The sequence below is a fragment of the Mesocricetus auratus genome, unplaced genomic scaffold (assembly GCF_017639785.1).
Source record: "Mesocricetus auratus isolate SY011 unplaced genomic scaffold, BCM_Maur_2.0 Super-Scaffold_100023, whole genome shotgun sequence".
Lineage (NCBI taxonomy): Eukaryota > Metazoa > Chordata > Mammalia > Rodentia > Cricetidae > Mesocricetus > Mesocricetus auratus.
The window spans coordinates 28360206-28378651 of record NW_024429204.1 but is presented as its reverse complement, the minus strand read 5'-3'; the positions used below and the strand labels follow the sequence as shown (position 1 = coordinate 28378651).

At 51.6% G+C, this 18446-nt stretch overlaps 1 protein-coding gene across 1 annotated transcript in view; it reads left to right on the top strand.

Moving 5' to 3' along the window:
* Ndrg1 (N-myc downstream regulated 1) overlaps positions 1-11826 on the top strand; it is a 40910-nt gene extending 29084 nt beyond the window's left edge. Inside the window, exons 9-16 of the mRNA XM_040730338.1 lie at positions 520-576; positions 2341-2444; positions 3830-3886; positions 4615-4666; positions 5322-5369; positions 6279-6314; positions 7656-7707; positions 10159-11826. Coding sequence (XP_040586272.1) covers positions 520-576; positions 2341-2444; positions 3830-3886; positions 4615-4666; positions 5322-5369; positions 6279-6314; positions 7656-7707; positions 10159-10400 — 648 coding nt within the window. The 3' untranslated portion in view covers positions 10401-11826. The remainder of the gene's footprint in view (positions 1-519; positions 577-2340; positions 2445-3829; positions 3887-4614; positions 4667-5321; positions 5370-6278; positions 6315-7655; positions 7708-10158) is intronic.
* Positions 11827-18446: the final 6620 nt, after the last annotated feature.

Here is an 18446-nt window from a genome sequence, read left to right as displayed (position 1 = left end):
GTGACTCCACCACACATGCTGTCTGTCTCCTCCATGTGGGCTCAAAGAGGAAGGAACTAGATGGGAAGCCAGGCCTGCCTGCCCTGTAGGTTCAGGAGCCCGTCCGCCACACAAGCAGATGTGTGCTATGCTCGGTGTCTGAGATAACCGACTTCCGCTGAGGAAGCGGGGGCTCACCGGTTTGGAGGACTTGGTCCCTGTGACGAGACAGTGTGCCCCGGCAGTAGTCTAGCCGCCTTGTGGCTGGGGCAAAAACAAAAGAAATTACCCCGATGTCCCTGAGGTCTGCTGTGGGTCCCAACCTTTCAAAGGTGCCCGCTCATCTCCCAATAGTTCAGGAGAGCCTTCACTCCATTGGCCTTTGGCACATATCCCAGAGTGAAGCTCTGGCCAGGCTGTCCCGGAGACCTGGGAGAGGCTCCGGGAACCAGGTGTCACTCTGCCCCCAGGGCCCCAGGCTGTCTTCTTTCTCTGCTGCTGAGTCCTAGTTGCCAACTCTCCTCTGCTTGCCCTCCACAGATTTCCGGATGGACCCAAGCCCTACCAGACATGGTCGTGTCCCACCTCTTCGGCAAGGTGAGTGGTGTGTGTTTCCTGCTGTCCCCGCACTCAGGGCCACATGATACGATCAAGGGGTGACCCAGACTGAGGTCTGTGAATTATTGTGAAACACTGACTCACAGCCAGCAAGCCATTCATACTGTTTTCCTACCCCCTCCCTTTCAGAATTTCATACATGTGTACAATGTCTTCCCCTCCAGCTCTTCCCAGGTCTCCCTCCCGACCGTGTGTGTGTGTGTGTGTGTGTGTGTGTGTGTGTGTGTGTGTGTGTGTGTGTGTGTGTGTGTGTGTGTGTGTGTGTGTTTAGTTACTGAATCCGGCTGGTGCTGCTGATATAAGCAAGAGTATAGGCATGGGCAGCCTACGTAGGGACACCATCCTTGAAGCCAACAGCCAGTAGCTCCTCAGCAGGGGTGAGGCTTCTTGCTAAGCCTTTAGTTGAAGCTCAATGAGTGGTATGTATTTGAACAAAAACGTCAGCCCTCAGAACCGCTAAGGCAGTGGAAATGTCCTTCACACACACACACATGTTCTGGAACCTCTTTTCACGCCTCCCCGGCACCTACTGCTCTGCTTTCTGTCATCCTGGATGTCTGTCCGCGAATCCCGTACTGCTCTCTTTGCTGTGGCCTCTCACCCTTAGCAAGATGATTTTAGAATTTTTTTGGAATCTGCTTACAAACTTTTGGACGACGTCATCCATTTGGTACTGCGTAATGTTTTACTCAGTGGACATACCGCAGCTTTTCTGTTGGCCTGGGATGGGCCTTCATCTGTAATAGTTTGGGGTTGTTACGAGTGATGGCTTCAGTGTACACATCTGTGGGATCAGCTCCAAGTCTGTGTGGTGCTCCATCCCCAGTATTAGCTCAAAGAATCAGCTCAGGCCACATACATACCGTAGAATCATCACAGGAGCCCTGTGACCACACATTCAGTCCATTTTGAGGGGAAAAAACTCTGACCAGAGTAAGGTCTCCCAAGCCAGGAGAAGCGTGACTGGTATTTGAACTTGCGAGTTTGCCTACAGCCTTTACCCTTGCCTGGTTCTTCCATGGGCTGAAGGCTGAGCATGCATCCTTGCAGTGTACTGGTGGCGGGCCTGGGCCCTGCCTCTGCCTGGTGTCACAGATCTGGCCTCAGTCAGAGCCAGCAGCCCCAAGAGAGGATGTGCTTTCGGCTCACACACAAGTTCAACGTCTGGAAAAACCCCTTGGTTGCCCAGACTCGTTGATGCACACCGCTCACTGGATGGAGCGTTGTCTGCTGCCGAGCTCATGAATGAGAGACAACGTGATGCCGTCCCAACGTTCAGGGCAGCAGAAGACACCCCGCTTTGCTTTTTTGGGGGGCCACCCTGGGCTGGGAAACAGCTTAGGGCAACCTGAGGGCATCATCACACATTGCAGACCGTCCTCAAGTCCCTTGGGGCTGGCTGAGGCCCCCAGGTTGCACTGTTATTTTAACCAGGTCCCGCAGACCACTGTCCCCCAGGATACTTTGCCGTGGCTTAGCATCCTTGCTGACAAATGGGCCCTTCTGGTGTTCTAAGTGACAGGGTCAGCTTGCTCTGAGGTCTGCCGTGAAGCAGGAGTCCCCAGTGTAGCTGAGGCTCCCGGGGGGAAAGATAGGCCTCCCTGGTGTCACTCAGCAGCCGGCGCCGGGCACCACAGGCGTGCCCCAGATCGAGGCCTTCTGGGTCCCGGCCGTCTTCTCCCTCCCTATCTCTGTGGCGTGAGTGGTGACAAGCCTCGCCCACTCTTCCCTCTGTCACCGCAGGAGGAGATGCACAACAACGTGGAGGTGGTTCACACGTACCGCCAGCACATTCTCAACGATATGAACCCCAGCAACCTACACCTGTTCATCAGCGCCTACAACAGGTAAGAGCCCTGTGCAGGGCTGGCCTTGGCCGTGGCAGCCTGGGGGCCTCAGCAGCCTCCTGCAGCAGGCCTGGACCGTCTGTGCAGCTGTAGGTTAGGACAGTTGAGTTCTAGGAGGACAATGACTGTGCCCGGCGTTGCCAGGCCCTCAGCACTGAGTGAGTTCTGCCAGGAGCTGCCCGATACTTCTATCCAGACTGGGACCCGATGAGTGGGGTGTAGCTGCGCAGTCTGGGTGGAGAGTGGAGGTATGTGCCCAAGGCTGGCTCAGGGTGAGAGCTGCTGTGGGTAGATCTGGGTGAGAGAGAGAGAAGCATGGTGGGTATATGGAACCCTGGAGGCTGCTGGGAAGAGAGTCCGCCCGGATGAGGATAGTTAGTGGAGCTCTCCTGAGGAGGGGCAGCACAGGGTCGCTAGCGTCATGGGGCATGTACTCCCTCAGCCTGCTGAGGCACCTCTGCTGTGCTCCCAACACAGGGGCCAGGTGTGAGCCTTGCATGCATCTCACCCAGGACGGTGCCTAGGATTTAACCTCCTAGAAGTGAGTTGACATTTGTAATGAGCCTAGCATCTCTGATGGACCTGGGTGCCCTTTCCCCAATCCCGTCAGCGTCCCAGTGCAGGGGACCCATGGCATTCTCGCTGCTGTCTGAAGATGCAAATGGGTACCCAGAAGACGGATGCCTGGCTGGACAGGGAGTGGGGCTCACAGGTGTAAGCCGGTCCCTGCACAGCAGCCAGTGGCAAAGGCTGCTGTTGAGACATTTTCCTGGTGAGGAAGCACAGAAAGGTTTATTAGACTTCTTCCCAAGGCCACACAGCTAGGAAGTGGCGCGACGGGATTTCAGTTCCGCAGGGCTAGCTTTGGTGTCAGAGCTCCAGCAGGCAGAGAGGCCCGGTGCTCACATGCAGGCAGGGACCAGGTCCACATTGGACCTCTGCTAGCGGAGTGGGACACATGGAGAGGTGGCTCGAGTTTTGGAGATGGCTGCTTGTGCTGAGACTTCAAAACTGCTGAGTTAGGAGCGGACGGGTGCCGGGAGAACATCCTGGAACTTTTGCAATGGTGGGTGGGGGCCCTAGCTAGGGGGACAGGGAGGCAGGGACCTCTAGTGAGAGCCTGATTTGCTTTCCTGCGGAACTGATATTAACCCTGATAACAAACTTCAGGCAAAATGAGGAAGGTTTCACTGGAAGCAGATGAGACCTGTTGGCTCTGTGGACACTAAGAGGCCATGAGGTCTTGAGAGCTACATGGTCTCATAAAGATGGCCTATGGGTGTTCTTCTATGTGTCTCTGGTGGGAGTGGCTTCCGGGGCTGGCATGGTGGGAGTGGCTTCCGGGGCAGGTCTGCCAATAGTAACCATGAACGTGTTGTCTGCAGCCGACGGGACCTGGAGATCGAGAGGCCAATGCCTGGAACCCACACCGTCACCCTGCAGTGAGTGGCTTCCTTCCCCTGTGTAGCCAGGCTGCCATGCTTCACTCAGGGCTGCTGCTGCTGCTGGCTTCTGCCGGCTGTGAGAAATGCCACCTTAGGGCGGAACACTTTGGTGAAGAGGGCTGGCTATGCCTTACCCAAGGCATCTGACTCGAGCTTCTCCTTGCGTAGCTGGAGTCAGTGTCGGGTCAAGGGAGCCGTTGAAATACTAGGAAGCTGCCTGCCTTAGTTAGTGTGTTCAGCACCAATGGCCGAGTCTTCCCAAAGCCTAGACATGAAAAAGACAGCCATTCATATATATAGTGGTTGCCGCTAACATATTCCACTGCCGGTGATGGTGTCTTTTATGGTTCCCGGTGTTCACCACACTGTCGGATACCTGTGAACCTGGCATATGTCATTTTCTTTGTCATTTATGCCAGACTTTTTTTTTTTTTGATCCATCTTAATTCCTGGAAAATTCCAGTTGCTCCTTCCCCAGGCGGAGGGTGCTTTGGAATGAAAGTACCAAGACACAGGAGTCACTGGGCTGCAATTTTATACAGAGATATAAGTAGCTGCTAGCCCTCAGCTGCTGGCCGAGGATGGGAGTGAGCATAGGGGCATAGAGATGGGAAGGGTGCTAGGGAACCTAAACAGGCTTTCAGAACCCTGCCGCAGCCCGGAGCTGGCGTGTAAGACCCTGGGGAGGGACCCTGGACTGACTCCTCTTTCCCTGTCCTGTGCAGGTGCCCTGCTCTGCTGGTGGTTGGGGACAACTCTCCTGCAGTAGATGCTGTGGTACGTATCCGTTCAGACACAGGTGCACACCTGTATGAGTCTCCCCGCCTTCCCCTCCCAGAGCAAGGACATTGTTTAAATGCCACACCAGCCTTGGGGCAGAGCTCAGGCCAGCTTCTCGCTGTGATCACCCGTCCTGGCTGCCTGGCCATGTGCCTCCCCTCCCTCCTGCTGTCCCTGGGCACATATCCGTGCGGCAGGATTGAGGTTTATTTAGTGTCATAGCTAGGGATCCTCCCCCAGTCCCCACAGCAAGTGGGCCTTTATTTCTGCTTGTTGGAAGAGCGGTTCAGGCAGCCGGGTCAGGCAGAGCTTTCTGCCTCAGTTAAGGAGGCACAGAGAGCATGTCTGCTTTTCAGCGTCCCTACACCTCAGGAGATGTGTGACATGAGGCTGTCGCTCAGAGTCCAGACTGTGTCTCCCTGCCTCTGCTGTTCTCCACAGAGCAGTATTGACCCTGACTTGTCTCCAGGTCACAGAGTTAGTCGTGACAGGGCCAGGCTCCAAGCCATGTATGTTTAACAACCCAAAGCCTACCTTCTTTCTCCACGGCTGAAAGAACGCTGGTGTTTCAGAAGGTGGGGAGAACAGGGATCTCTCGACTTGGGCTGAGTCAAGTACTTACCTACTCTTCCTCCCCCTTCCCCCGGTTCAGGTGGAATGCAACTCCAAGTTGGACCCTACGAAGACCACCCTGCTGAAGGTATGAGCAACACTGGGTCTGCAGCGGGTGTGGCTTAGAGGCACCATATGTTTCCGAAACTGAGCTAAGCTTGTTGGAGCCTAGAACTGTTGTTAGAGCCATAAAAATGAAGATTTGGAGTTGGGTGTCGTGCATATCGTAGTCTCCAGAGGCAGGAGAACCTCAGGTTTGAGGCTCTCCTAGGCTCCACAGCATGCTCTAGGCTAGCCCAGACCATACTTAGAGACCCTGTCTTAAAGGGAGAAAGAAAGGAACACGTGGAGATAGGGTTAAGGAAGCAAGCAAGTGGTCCATCCTGGAGACTAGACAGCAGGGGTCTATACACTTCTGTCCATGCAGCTGCGGCAGGATAGACCGGAAACGTAGGACAGCAGTCTCTTTATCCTAGGGTGGGGCAAGTACATCACTGTACCAGATCTAGTGCACTGAGAGGCTGTGAGGCCGGGCAAGCCTCCTCCAGCAATCTTCCGAGTTCAGTGTGGTCGCTACCTTGTGTTAGACACCTTCAGAAACCCCACAGCAAGCTGTCAGGGCTGTTTGCACACCCAAAGCCACATGTGTGTGGCAGCTGTGTCTGGGCTGTGCCACAGGCTCAGGCTTCTTCCTAAGGATCTCCCGGTACTCTGGAGGCTGGGATCTTGAAAATCCCACGTGCCACCCTGGCTTCCAAAATGGCACCGTTGAGCCCTGTATGCTTTTAAGGGTTAAGTGGAGTGGTCTGTAGGGGCTTGTTGCTGTGCCTAAGCTTTAAGGGGTAGCTGCCAAGGAGGCTAAGGGGGGTACAGTCAACAGCATCACCCTCAATCCACCCAGAGCAGCGTCCGGGTGGGCGACCCTGGGACCGAGCACAGATTGCCGCCTCAGCTACGGCCTAGGTGTTTGGTGCTAACCTGCCTCCCTCCCTCCTAGATGGCAGACTGTGGTGGCCTCCCTCAGATCTCTCAGGTGAGTGGAACTGTGGCTTTCAGCACCCGTCACCTCCCACTGGTGGGGTGCATGTGCCTTTGTGTCCTAAGGGCTTTCTTTCCCCTACTTCCCCTGTGTGGAAGCCAATGGTAGTTTATGCATATCTTCTTCGTAAAATATGCTTGTGGATGTTGAGGATTTGCTAGATCCCTGCCAAGCAGCTTTTGGGGGATTGGGTGACCCGGAGGGCCACAGGCTTATGAGATTTGCCAGATGGACATGGTGTGGCCACGGGGTCAGGCTCATGGCTGTCAGGACATTGGGATCTCAAGCCCAGAACAGAGGGACAGAGAGGCTATGGCACCAAATGTGTGTATAGGCATATTCCTGTGTGTGTGTGTATATATATAGATGTATGTATATATATATATGTATACATATATGTAATTGTCTATATATGCATGTGTGCATGCATGTATGTACATGTATATATGCATGTATGTATCCATATATATATATGCATGTGTGTATATGTATATGTATGCATGTGTGTATATGTATTTATATATGCATGTATGTATATGTATATATGCATGTGTGTATGCATGTGTGTATGTGTATATATATGCATGTATGTATGTGTATATATATGCATGTGTGTATATGTATATATGCATGAATGTATATGTAAATATGCATGCACGTATGTATGTACGCACGCACACATGAGAGCTGTAATGTGTACCCTTGCCCTTCCCTCCATCTCTCTACCCCTGCACCCTTCCCGTCATTTCTCCATCCTCCCTCCTTCCTTTCTGCTCTTTCTTCTCTTCACTGCCGTTCCCCCATCACTGTCCTTCCTACTCACCCCACCATCCTTCCGTCAACCCGGTGTGAACCTCAGCACAGAGTTCCTGGTGTGCAGGGACTGGTTCGCCCATGTGACCCGCTGACTGCTTCCGGTCTTTAGGTGTAGACAGCCTCCACTCTCTCTGCTCATCGTCTATGCCGTGTGCACACAGGAGCCTGGCTCTGTCAGGCTGGTATCAGGTTTCCAGTTCTGCAGAGTCCCTAGAGGCCAGGTGGCTCATGGCACTGGACTTGGAGCACAGAGCGTGACTTGGCCCTATATGCAGTTGAGGATATGACCCGGAAAGTGCCGTAACTTAGCCGTGAGGCAGGTTGGGAGATTTTTGCTCCTAGGCAAAGCTGACTCTGGTCCCCATAGCCATCCCTTGGTTCTTTGGCTTCTATGCTCTTCCTGCCGTATGTGGTGACTCCATCTTGGGCGCAGCTCTGGTTTACAGGTGCAGGTGACCCATGGTGATCTGGACCTCTAATTGACCTCATATTCTGTCTGTCTGTCTCTTTCTCCTACAGCCCGCCAAGCTTGCTGAGGCCTTCAAGTACTTTGTGCAGGGCATGGGATACAGTGAGTATGACACCTTGGGCACCAGGCAGATGTGGGGTGGTAATGTCACAGCAGTCAGTGAGGAGCAGGAGAGGGCCCGCCTGTCATCTTGGTTGGCTTTAGCTCATAAGCACTGGGCAAGGAGTAATGACAGCCACGTGTGGCTGAATGAGGAGTGAATCAGCAGCTGCTTTGTTTATCACACAGCATGCTGACTCATGATGGCATCTCTGAGTCGTGTGGTCTCAGAAGACCTCATCTCTTCTAAATGAGATGCCGTTATGTTTGCATGAACGAAAGACCTGACATGTATTTAGTTTACCTGAGAGCCATTTAAAGATTATTTGGGACAGGGGTGAGACAAGAGTATCTATCGGTCAGGCTGGTCTTGAAATTTGTAACAATCTTCCTGCTCACTTTCCCATGTGCTAGGACTACGGGACAGGAATTATACTAGGCTAGAGCTGTCCCTTTAAACACTTCCCCCACCCCTAAAAAAATAATTAATGACCAACAGCTAAACAAGGAATGCCCCTAATTTTGATCACACCCTTGCTTAAGAGACCAGACTTGTAGCAAAGGAGGGAAGTCTTTTTTGTTTCCCCCTTTAGCCAGCATAATAATCCTACAAGGGAGGGGCTGAGCAGGCCACAGGGATATCTGTGGAAGGCAGGGGAAACCAGGGAGACCAGAGTGCATGAGCCCAAAGGCAAAATGCTTCAAGCTTAGAGTGAGTTTGTCACTCAGCAGCCTCTTTTCTCAGAAATGCTAAGCTGTGACCAGGGCCCCCACGTTCAGCCGGCCAGTAGCCTTGACTGACACCGGTTGACTGACATGTTAGTTGCGACTCTGGCCCAAAGCCGTCCACTGAGTTCTTCCTGCCTGCTGCTTGGAGTCACTGTCCATGCATCCTTCTTAGCTGTTTCTTCCCTGCGCTATAAACGCGTTTCGAGACGGATGGGCCTATTTGGTGAAGAACTACAGTTTCCCAGCAAGCTAGAGCGAGGCAGCCGGATGGGAGTGCCTCAGACAAGGTCCCCATGGCTAGCTGGCCCTCCCCAGCAGAACATCTGCCTGTGGACTTCCCTTCACCCAGCCTGCTTTCCCCGGTGGAAATGGGAGAAAACTGCTGGGCAGTCCAGTTTCCCTTGCTGGGAGTGGATCACAGCCCCTGTGCTGTGTGTTCTGGGAGGAAAAGACTAGGCCTTGGCTGTCCCCAAATTCGCCTCACTTCTGTCCCCCAGACCAGTCTGGCAAAGCTTCCCATAGACCTTGGAGAAATAAGAGGAAGAGTCACAGGCCTAAAGGCGTTGCCCAGGGGGATGTTCCAGCTCACAGAGTGTCTGCCTGTGAGGCTGGGCTCCCGGGACTAGTCCATTGTGCGTCTGCTGTCACGGGAAGTTGCCATTTCCTGGTGAGGTCATCAGGACCCACGGATTTCGGCGGAGAGCCACAGATGTGCGCTGACCCCCAAATCTTTCTGAATTAAAAATAGGCTGCTAGTTATGTGGTGGGACAGCCCTGTCATCTCAGCACGTGGGACGCAGAGGTGGAGGGTCATGTGTTCAAGGTCATCTCAACCACACAGAGAGTTGGAGGCCAGCCTGGGAGAGAGGGGGAAAGGGAACCAGCAGCACCGGCACCACTTGCTCTTTTTTTTTTTTTTTTTTTGGTTTTACGAGACAGGGTTTCTCTGTATTGTTTCGGAGGCTGTCGGTCCAGCCTAGCCTCGAACTCACAGAGATCCGCCTGCCTCTGCCTCTCTGTATTGTTTCGGAGGCTGTCGGTCCAGCCTAGCCTCGAACTCACAGAGATCCACCTGCCTCTGCCTCCCGAGTGCTGGGATTAAAGGCGTGCGCCACCACCGCCCGGCACCACTTGCTCTTTAAGGAGAGGAGTCCACTGGGCAATGGCTAATCCAATTTTGGGTGTCTGCTCTAGGGCACTGCTTCATTGGGGTGTGACCTTAGTCACCCCCAATGAGTACCCTAAGAGATTCCCCCATAGAGGGCACTTAAATATCAGGAATGCATTTCGCCACAAGTTCAGAGGCTGCCGGGCTGAGGTCAAGGCGTGGGCAGGGATGGGCTCACTTGGTGCAGACTCTAGCCTTTCTGGCCTCCGTGTTCTCCTGCCTACTTACTTACAATATACTGCAGAGGAGGTTGCACGATCCTACGAAGGTCTTCGTGTTGCAGACAACACTCCAGCAGCCACCCAGCTAAATAAGCACCTAACAAGCGGTGGCCCAGACCCAGATAATGGCCCAGGTCTCTTGCCATGTGCTCGTTATGCGCCTTTCCCACACCTAGGCCTTACTGTCCCTTTTGTGAGTAACACAGAAGGTGGATGTCCCAAGGATGAAGACAATAGGGAAAGGGTGCTCACCTGGGTTCCTAGGGAGACAGGGGAGTTGCCCTACACAGGAAGAGGCTCCCCGTATCCTAACCACATTGTCTTCTGTGTTCCCAGTGCCGTCTGCCAGCATGACCCGCCTGATGCGCTCCCGCACAGCCTCGGGCTCCAGCGTCACCTCCCTGGAGGGCCCCCGCAGCCGCTCTCACACCAGCGAGGGTCCCCGCAGCCGCTCCCACACCAGCGAGGGCCCCCGCAGCCGCTCCCACACCAGCGAGGATGCGCGTCTCAACATCACCCCCAACTCTGGTGCCACCGGGAACAGTACGGGGCCCAAGTCCATGGAGGTGTCCTGCTAGGCAGTGTGTGCATCAGTCAGTCATCCCGGGCTGGTGATCTCTCCCTCAGCCCCCAACCCCTGCCTGCCACCCTGCGCTAACGCGGTATTAATCTAAACCTGCTTTTTGTAAGAATGAACGCTGGCGGTGGCAGAGCCAAGTTGTTCAGGCTGCCTCCTGGGACCAGAGCGGGTGGTGGCAAGAAGCAGATCAGAGTTCCGTTCTGCTAACAAGTGGCCTGGTGGCCGTTCTCTCTACCCTCAGACGCCAGACTGCCACAACTAAGAAACATACAGCTGTAACACTGCCTGGCTCCAAGCCTAGGTTGATCCAAGCCGGCATTTTGCCAGCCCCCCCCCCCTGCTTCCTGTTTCCTCTCCCACTAAACCCATTCCTGGAAACAAACTTATTTCTGATTTGAAAGGGGGAGCGAGGCAGGGAAGTTGGGCGCCTTATTTTAAGAAGGGAAAACAAGACAGGGAGTCAAAGAGGCAGGGTCCTAGGCCAGGTAGAAGAAAGCCAAGTCCACAGTTCACTTGAAGGGACTGGTTTGAAAAGTTCTGGATGCTGAAACCCACAGCCTGTTTTTTCTTTTCTGACAACCTTTTAACATGTGAGGGAGAGACTGCCAACCAACTCCAGGCTCTGTAAAGAAAGTCATCCCACAAATACTGGTTCCTGTCTCCCATCCCAGAGTGTGAATGAGAGGGTGATACCTTTGTTCCTGGGGCAGATGGTTTTGATTTGTAGTTGCATTCTTCGAGACAGAGAACTCAACAGGTGGCAAGTGGTCCTTGTCTGTGAGTCTCTAGGCAGGGGAAGGGGTGGCGATGTCGTAGGCGATGGGATTGGATGACTAGGATCCCATGGGTGTGATTTCAGTAAGCACCAGCCCGTGACCTGGAATCTCGTGGGATTGAGTCAAACCCATTTTTGACATCTGGGGCTTGGCTCTAAGCTTGATAGCTAAATGTCGCATTGCTGGTGGGGGATGGGCTGAGGAGGTGGTTTCGGAATCCGTACATTCCATGGGAACTCGCTTCCCTCCCCTCCTGCCCCCTCCTCCTGCCCCTCCTGCTGACTGCGTTGGCAGCAGTGCAAGCCTAATGCCCACACCCTGTACTACTGCCCTGAGATTCTCAGTGTGGCTAACCTTGGGAATGTGATCAGATCAGACACGCTTGACTCTCGAGGCCTGGCGAGTTCCAGGCCCTTAGAGTTGCTAGAGAAAGGTCCCTCATGCCCCATAGGCGGCACGAGGGGCAAGGACTCGGTTCACCCACCAACTCCTACCATGGAGGCTTCCGCCGACCTTGCGTGGAAAGATCAGGGATCCAGACCAGGGTGCCTGAATGCGGACAAGAAATCAGTGTACACGTCTTTCCAGGGCAGTTTCTTAACGAGATGTTTGTATTTATTTCCAGACCAATAAATTTGTAACTTTGCAGTGGCTTGTGTCTTTTCCTTTCCCTGCGAGGGTGTGTGTGATGTTGTGGAACAGGGAGGGGCGGAGCTTTACACCCGAGCTCCTGCTGTGGGCCCCTCACTGTTCTTTGCCACAGATGGTTCTGACCAGTACAAATGGCACTGTCACATGGGTTTCTAAACCTTTGGGTAACAATACTGAAGAAAGAGACAGGTGAAGGTAATTTAAATATCGCGTCCTTTAACCCAATGTATCTACACTGTCACCATTTCTGTGCAAAGTGCCAGACACATCTTTTTTTCTGTATTAAAAGAACACACTGCTCAGTCAGCCTCACCACACACAAGGCATCCAACTGCAGGTCACTGCGGTGATGAGAACACGTTCCAACCTGGAAGAAGAGGGAAGCATTTGGGTAAAAGACAACTGTTCTCCTATCCCACGGGAGATGTTTGCTCTGTGTGTATGTGTTGTAGCATGCTGCGTTTATGTGCACCTGTGGCCGCTAGAGGTTGACACTGGGTATCTTCCTGTCTTGCTCTCCATCTTACGGTTTTTGAGATAGTCTCCCACTGAACCTGGAGCTCACCATGTAAGCTGAGTTGGCCACAAACCCCAGGCACTTGTCTTGCCACACCAGCATCAGGCTCAGGAAATGACTTGGTGGCGAACTGCTTGCTGGATACCAGTGGAGACCCAGAGCTTGCATCTTAAAAGAGAAAGTTGTTAACGGGGTTTAACATAATTCCTCATTGTATCAAGCATTTTGCAATTATCTCCCTTTTTAAAAATTTTTTGGTTTTTCGAGACAGGGTTTCTCTGTGGCTTTGGAGGCTGTCCTGGAACTAGCTCTGTAGACCAGGCTGACCTCAAACTCACAGAGATCCTCCTGCCTCTGCCTCCTGAGTACTGGGATTAAAAGCGTGTGCCACCACCGTCCGCTTGTATCTCTCTCTCTTTCTCTGTCTCTCTCTCTCTCTCTTGTTTTTTTGAGACAGGGTTTCTCTGTATTGTTTTGGAGGCTGTCTTGGAACTCACTCTGTAGACCAGGCTGGCCTGGAACTCACAGAGATCCGCTTGCCTCTGCCTCCCGAGTGCTGGAATTAAAGGCGTGCGCCACCAACGCCCATTTGTAACTCGCTTAAAAACCTATAGGACACCTGTAGTTGGTTTCAGTCAGTTTTTTGTGGCCATGACAGGATCCCAGGAGGGTTTATCTCAGCCCGCAGTTTTAGAGTTCAGTCTGGTTAACCGGCTATCACAGTGGCCTGACGGTTCAGAAATCATGGTAGCAGCACTGTGGAAGAGAAAGCTGTCACATAGTGGCAGTCAGGAGGCAAAGAGCAAGAGGCCGGGACTATAAATACCCAGAAGGACGGACCTGAAAACCACTTTTATTTTCCAGTCAGGCCCTGCTTTCCATGACTCACCACCTCCCCATGGTCCACTCGGTTCTGAATCCCCTGATGGATTAGCCCCAGTCGGGATCAGTGCCCTCCTAATGCAGCTGTGTTTCTGAGTGTTCACCCAGGGCTAAGTCTACAGTGTGGGAGGCTTTTTTTTTGAAGGGGGTCAATTATATGCAAACCATTGCAAATCACTCCAGAGACTCCCCATCACAGCCCCTGGGGCCTGCCACTAAAAGACCAACACCAATGCTTCACTGTTCACCAGGTTCTGACAGGAGCAGGACAACACCAGTTCTCTTAACGTCCCCTCTGTGTCCCAGAACGCCTCGTGACAGAACTCTGCGTCTTAGTTTATTATCGTCTGCACCCATTTTGCAGGTCTTTCCTACGTGAGCATTAAGTATCCGCGTGAAGGGCACTTGCTTGAGATCCGTGTAGGCTTTTTCTGGGCTGGAGGACGGCCACGGAAACCGATGCCCTTGTTGGGCAGATGCACAGCTGTGCTCTTGGAGTCTTCAGGACGGTCTCTGTGCTGCTGCTGTGGTTTGCTTATTTATTGAGACATGTCCTGGAGTTTATCAAGTAGGCTAGGCTGACTGATTGTCCTATCTCTACCCCCACAGCACTGGGGATTGCAAGCATGCACCACCATGCCTGGCTTTCTAGAAAAGTGTTTTATACATGAGCACGTGTTTGTCTGGATGCCAATCTGCACTGCATGTGTGCCTGGTGCGTGTGGAGGCCAGAAGAGGGTGTCGGATTCTGGGAACTGGAGTTACAGATGGTGTGAGCCACCATGTAGGTGCATCAAGTCGAACTGGAGGAACAGTCAGTGTTCTTAACCACTGAGCTGTTTTGTGGTACTTGGGTGCTCTCTCTCTCTCTCTCTCTCTCTCTCTCTCTCTCTCTCTCTCTCTGTGTGTGTGTGTGTGTGTGTGTGTACACACATGTATCTGCACTTGTGTAAGTCTCAGGGCAATATCAAGTGTCTTCCCTGCTTTCTCTTCATCTTACATTTTGAGACAAGGTCTCTCACTGAACCAGGGACTCATCAATCCAGCGGCACAGGCTTCACAATTAGACATAGGCATCTGCCTTTCCTCACTCTCTCAGCCCTGAGATTACTTTCTTGACCATTTTTTGCTAGTTTGTTGTTTTAGTTATTAACGTGGGCCCTGGACCCCTTGAATTCAGGTCCTCGCACTTGCGGGGAAAGCACTCTACTGACTAAGTCGTCTTCCAGCCCTTTTTAAATAAGGTCCAGCTTGCCTAACCCAGTCAACTCTGGGCTCACGTTATTCCTTTGCACCCCACGATGCAGCAGGTGCTCTGTGGTGGCCTGTATGAGAATGGCCCTCACAGCCGCACCTGTTTGAATGCTTGGCCTCTCTTGGTCTCAGAAGGATTAGAAGGTGTGGCCTGTTGAATGAGGTGTGTTACTGCGCATAGACTTTGAGGTTTCTATTGAACTGGAAACCTACTGGTTTCTGTCTCTCTCTCTCTCTCTCTCTCTCTCTCTCTCTCTCTCTCTCTCTCTCTCTCTCTCTGTCTCTCTCTGCTTGTGCTTGAGGATCTAGGTCTAGAAAGCTCTCAGCTACTGCTCCAATGCCATCCTGCCTGCTGTCATGCTCCCCGCCATTGTGGTCATGGACTCTAACCCTCTGAAACTGTAACCCTCAAATTAAATGCTTTCCTTTAGGAGTTGCCTTGGTCATGATCTTTGTTTTTTTTTTTTCTGAGAAAGGGTTTCTCTGTGGTTTTGAAGCCTGTCCTGAAGCTCATTCTTGTACACTAGGCTAGCCTCGAACTCACAGAGATCCACCTGCCCCCGCCTCCCAAGTGCTGGGATTAAAGGCGTGGGCCACCACCGCCAGGCAGGTCATTTTTTTTTTATTACAGCAATAGAACAGCAACTGAGACAAGCCCCAAGGAATCAGTGCAGTGGAGCTGATGCATTTACAGTGACATCATCTACTGACCGCCAAGTCCATGGGTACAAAGCCCATTGCCACTCATCCCTGCTCTGAGAAGTGGTCCCGGCATGCCCAGCATTCCTAGGAGGCAAAGAACTTTGCAGATATGGAGTATGCAGGCGCACACAATATGTTACTTTGTTGCCCTGCTCACTAACTACTGACTTCCTTCTAAAAAGAATTTGCATTACCTTTATTTAGTGTGTGTTTGTGTGTGTACAGCTGTGCACGTGCTTAGAGGCTGGGGTCAGCATCAGACATCTTCCTCCATTGCTCCCCACCTTACTGCTCGAGGCAGAGTCCCACTGAACTTGGGACTCGTCAGTTTGGCTAGACCGGCTCCTGGGGAGTCTCCACTCCCCAAAAAGAGTAGTTTTCAAAACTCAGAGAGACTGAGAATTGACGAGGCATTCCAGTGTGTATAACTCCCGAGCACAGGACTGGCCCTCACCTGTCAATGCCTAGGGATAGGGGCACATCAGTTAGCTCCGGGAATCAACACCATGGCCTGGAAGGTTTTCACTGGTCCTTTGTTTTTCCATTAAATGTCTTTGTTTTCTTCCTTTAGATGGTCACATTCAAGCTTGTAAGATACCACAGCTTTGATGTGGTTTCGAGTTTCTCTCCCTTTCCTCTGCTGGCATTTCTTAATGCCATCAGTGAGGCTCCTTCCAGCAGCTCTCCCTCCCTTTTACTGAAATGGATGAAGAAATCCACTCTTTTTTTGTATTGCATAAAAGCCAGAGAAAGGAGGCTTAGGGTGAAGAGCCTGAGGTGTGTCATGCAGAGAGTACCACAGCGTCTCCTTCAAACCCATGTCTGAGCAGCTCTATGGTAGAGACAGCCCCAATTAAAGCAGGAAAGGGATTTCTAGATAAGGTGTGACTAAAGTGTGAATAGGTGGATGATGCTGACAGACAGATATATATATACATATATAAATATATATATCTACATACATACATAGATGGTAGACAGATGAGTGATAGATGATAGACAGGAAAATAAGTGATAGATAATAGATGGATAGACAGATGATAGACAATTGGTAGATAGACGATATCTAGAGATAGATGACATATTTATGATTGATAGATAGATGGATAGTTAGATGAGTAAATAGATGATAGATGATTGGTATAATATAATACCTGGATATACATAGGTGACAGATTTATGATAGAGAATAGATTATAGATAATTGATAGATGATATCTAGAAACAGATGAGATTTAAGATAGATTGATTGATAGATAGATAGATAGACAGATGATAGATAGATAGATGGATAGATAGAGAGATAGATGATAGATAGATAGATAGATAGATGATAGATAGATAGATGGATAGATAGATAGATAGATAGATAGATAGATAGATAGATAGATAGATCTTTTTTTGAGATAGTCCTGCCCTGTTGCCCAGGCTGGCCTCAAGCAATCCTCTTGCCGTAGTCCACGGACAGGATTACAGGATCACCAGCCTGTCCTGCAACTACTTTATATGCATTTACACTTTCCTTCAGGTCCCGTTTCCTCCAACTTCAACCAGCTGCTATTGAGTAAATGTCGGCTCCTCTGAATCTGAGGCACCTACAGGACTCCAGGCCCCAGCTTCCAGCTGGTTTTAAATTTTACTTTATATTTTGGTTACTTTACAAACACAGGCTTCCCTGTAGGGCTTTCTTATGCACCTAGCCTCAGTCGTTTTTCTGCCTCCCCTCCCCCACCCCTTTTACTCTCTTCTCCCCCCCTCTGCTCTCCACTTCCATGTTGTGTGTGTCTATGACACTGGCAAATTCTCCCCATTAAAGCCATTTCCCCCTGGAATGGGCCTCTTTCCTGGAATCTATCTATACACGTCTATCCCCGCATATTAAAGCTCAGAAGCTAGACCCTTACACGAGAGAGAACACATAACATTTGTCTGTCTGAGGCTCAGTCGCTATGCTATTGTCCAGTTCCATCCATTACCCAGCAAATCACAGTGTTCCATTTTTCTTCACGGATAAGTAGTGCTCCTGTCCTACGTCCCTGCTTTCCCTTTCCATCCATCCCCTTATGCACATCTAGGCTGCTTCCATCCCCTGACTATTGTGAATGCAGCCAAAATGAGAGTGGACATGGTGACATCTGTGTGATAAGAAAAAAAAAAGCTGTGCTTGAGTCCAGAGGCGCTAACGGAAATACGCCACGCGGCTCTTCTCACCTGGAACTGGGTCTCCCCTTGGCCTGTGCTATGACATCACTTGCTCTGGGAGAGGTTGACTAGAAGGGACTGGAGAGGCGCTCACCTCACCCGTCAGAGCCTTCAGCGGCTGCTCACACGGCTAAGCCTACCACTGGCGAACCATGCTCAGTGCCGTCATACACTGACGTTTAGTCTTACTGTAGCCGCCCCGTCTGCAGGGAAACAGCTCAGCTAGTGTTTGTGTGAGTGCCGGTGGCGGCCATGCACAGGTGTGTGTGTGTGTGTGTGTGTGTGTGTGTGTCTCTGTGTGTCTCTGTGTGTGTGTCTGTGTGTGTGTGTCTCTGTTTGTGTGTCTGTGTGTGTCTCTGTGTGTGTGTCTCTGTGTGTGTGTCTCTGTGTGTGTGTCTGTGTGCGTGTGTGTCTCTGTGTGTGTATGTGTCTGTGTGTGTGTCTCTGTATGTGTGTGTGTGTCTGTGTGTGTGTGTCTGTGTCTGTGTGTGTGTCTGTGTCTGTATGTGTGTGTCTGTGAGTGTGTCTCTGTGTGTCTGTGTGTGCGTCTGTATGTGTGTCTGTGTGTGTGTCTCTGTTTGTGTGTCTGTGTGTGTGTCTCTGTGTGTGTGTCTCTGTGTGTGTGTCTGTGTGTGTGTCTCTGTATGTGTGTGTCTGTGTGTGTGTCTCTGTGTGTGTGTCTGTGTTTCTGTGTCTGTGTGTGTGTGTCTGTCTGTGTGTGTCTGTGTGTGTGTCTGTGTGTGTGTCTGTGTGTGTGTGTCTGTTTGTGTGTCTGTGTGTGTGTCTGTGTGTGTGTCTGTGTGTGTGTCTGTGTCTGTGTGTGTGTGTCTGTGTGTGTGTCTGTGTGTGTGTATCTGTGTGTGTGTCTGTGTCTGTGTGTGTGTCTGTGTGTGTGTCTGTGTGTGTGTCTGTGTGTGTGTCTGTGTGTCTGTGTCTGCGTGTGTGTCTGTGTCTATGTGTGTGTGTGTGTGTGTGTGTGTGTGTGTGTGTGTGTGTGTGTGCACGAGTGGGTGCATGCATGCCAAGGCCCAGTGTCAACCTCAGTTGTCATTCTTTGGTT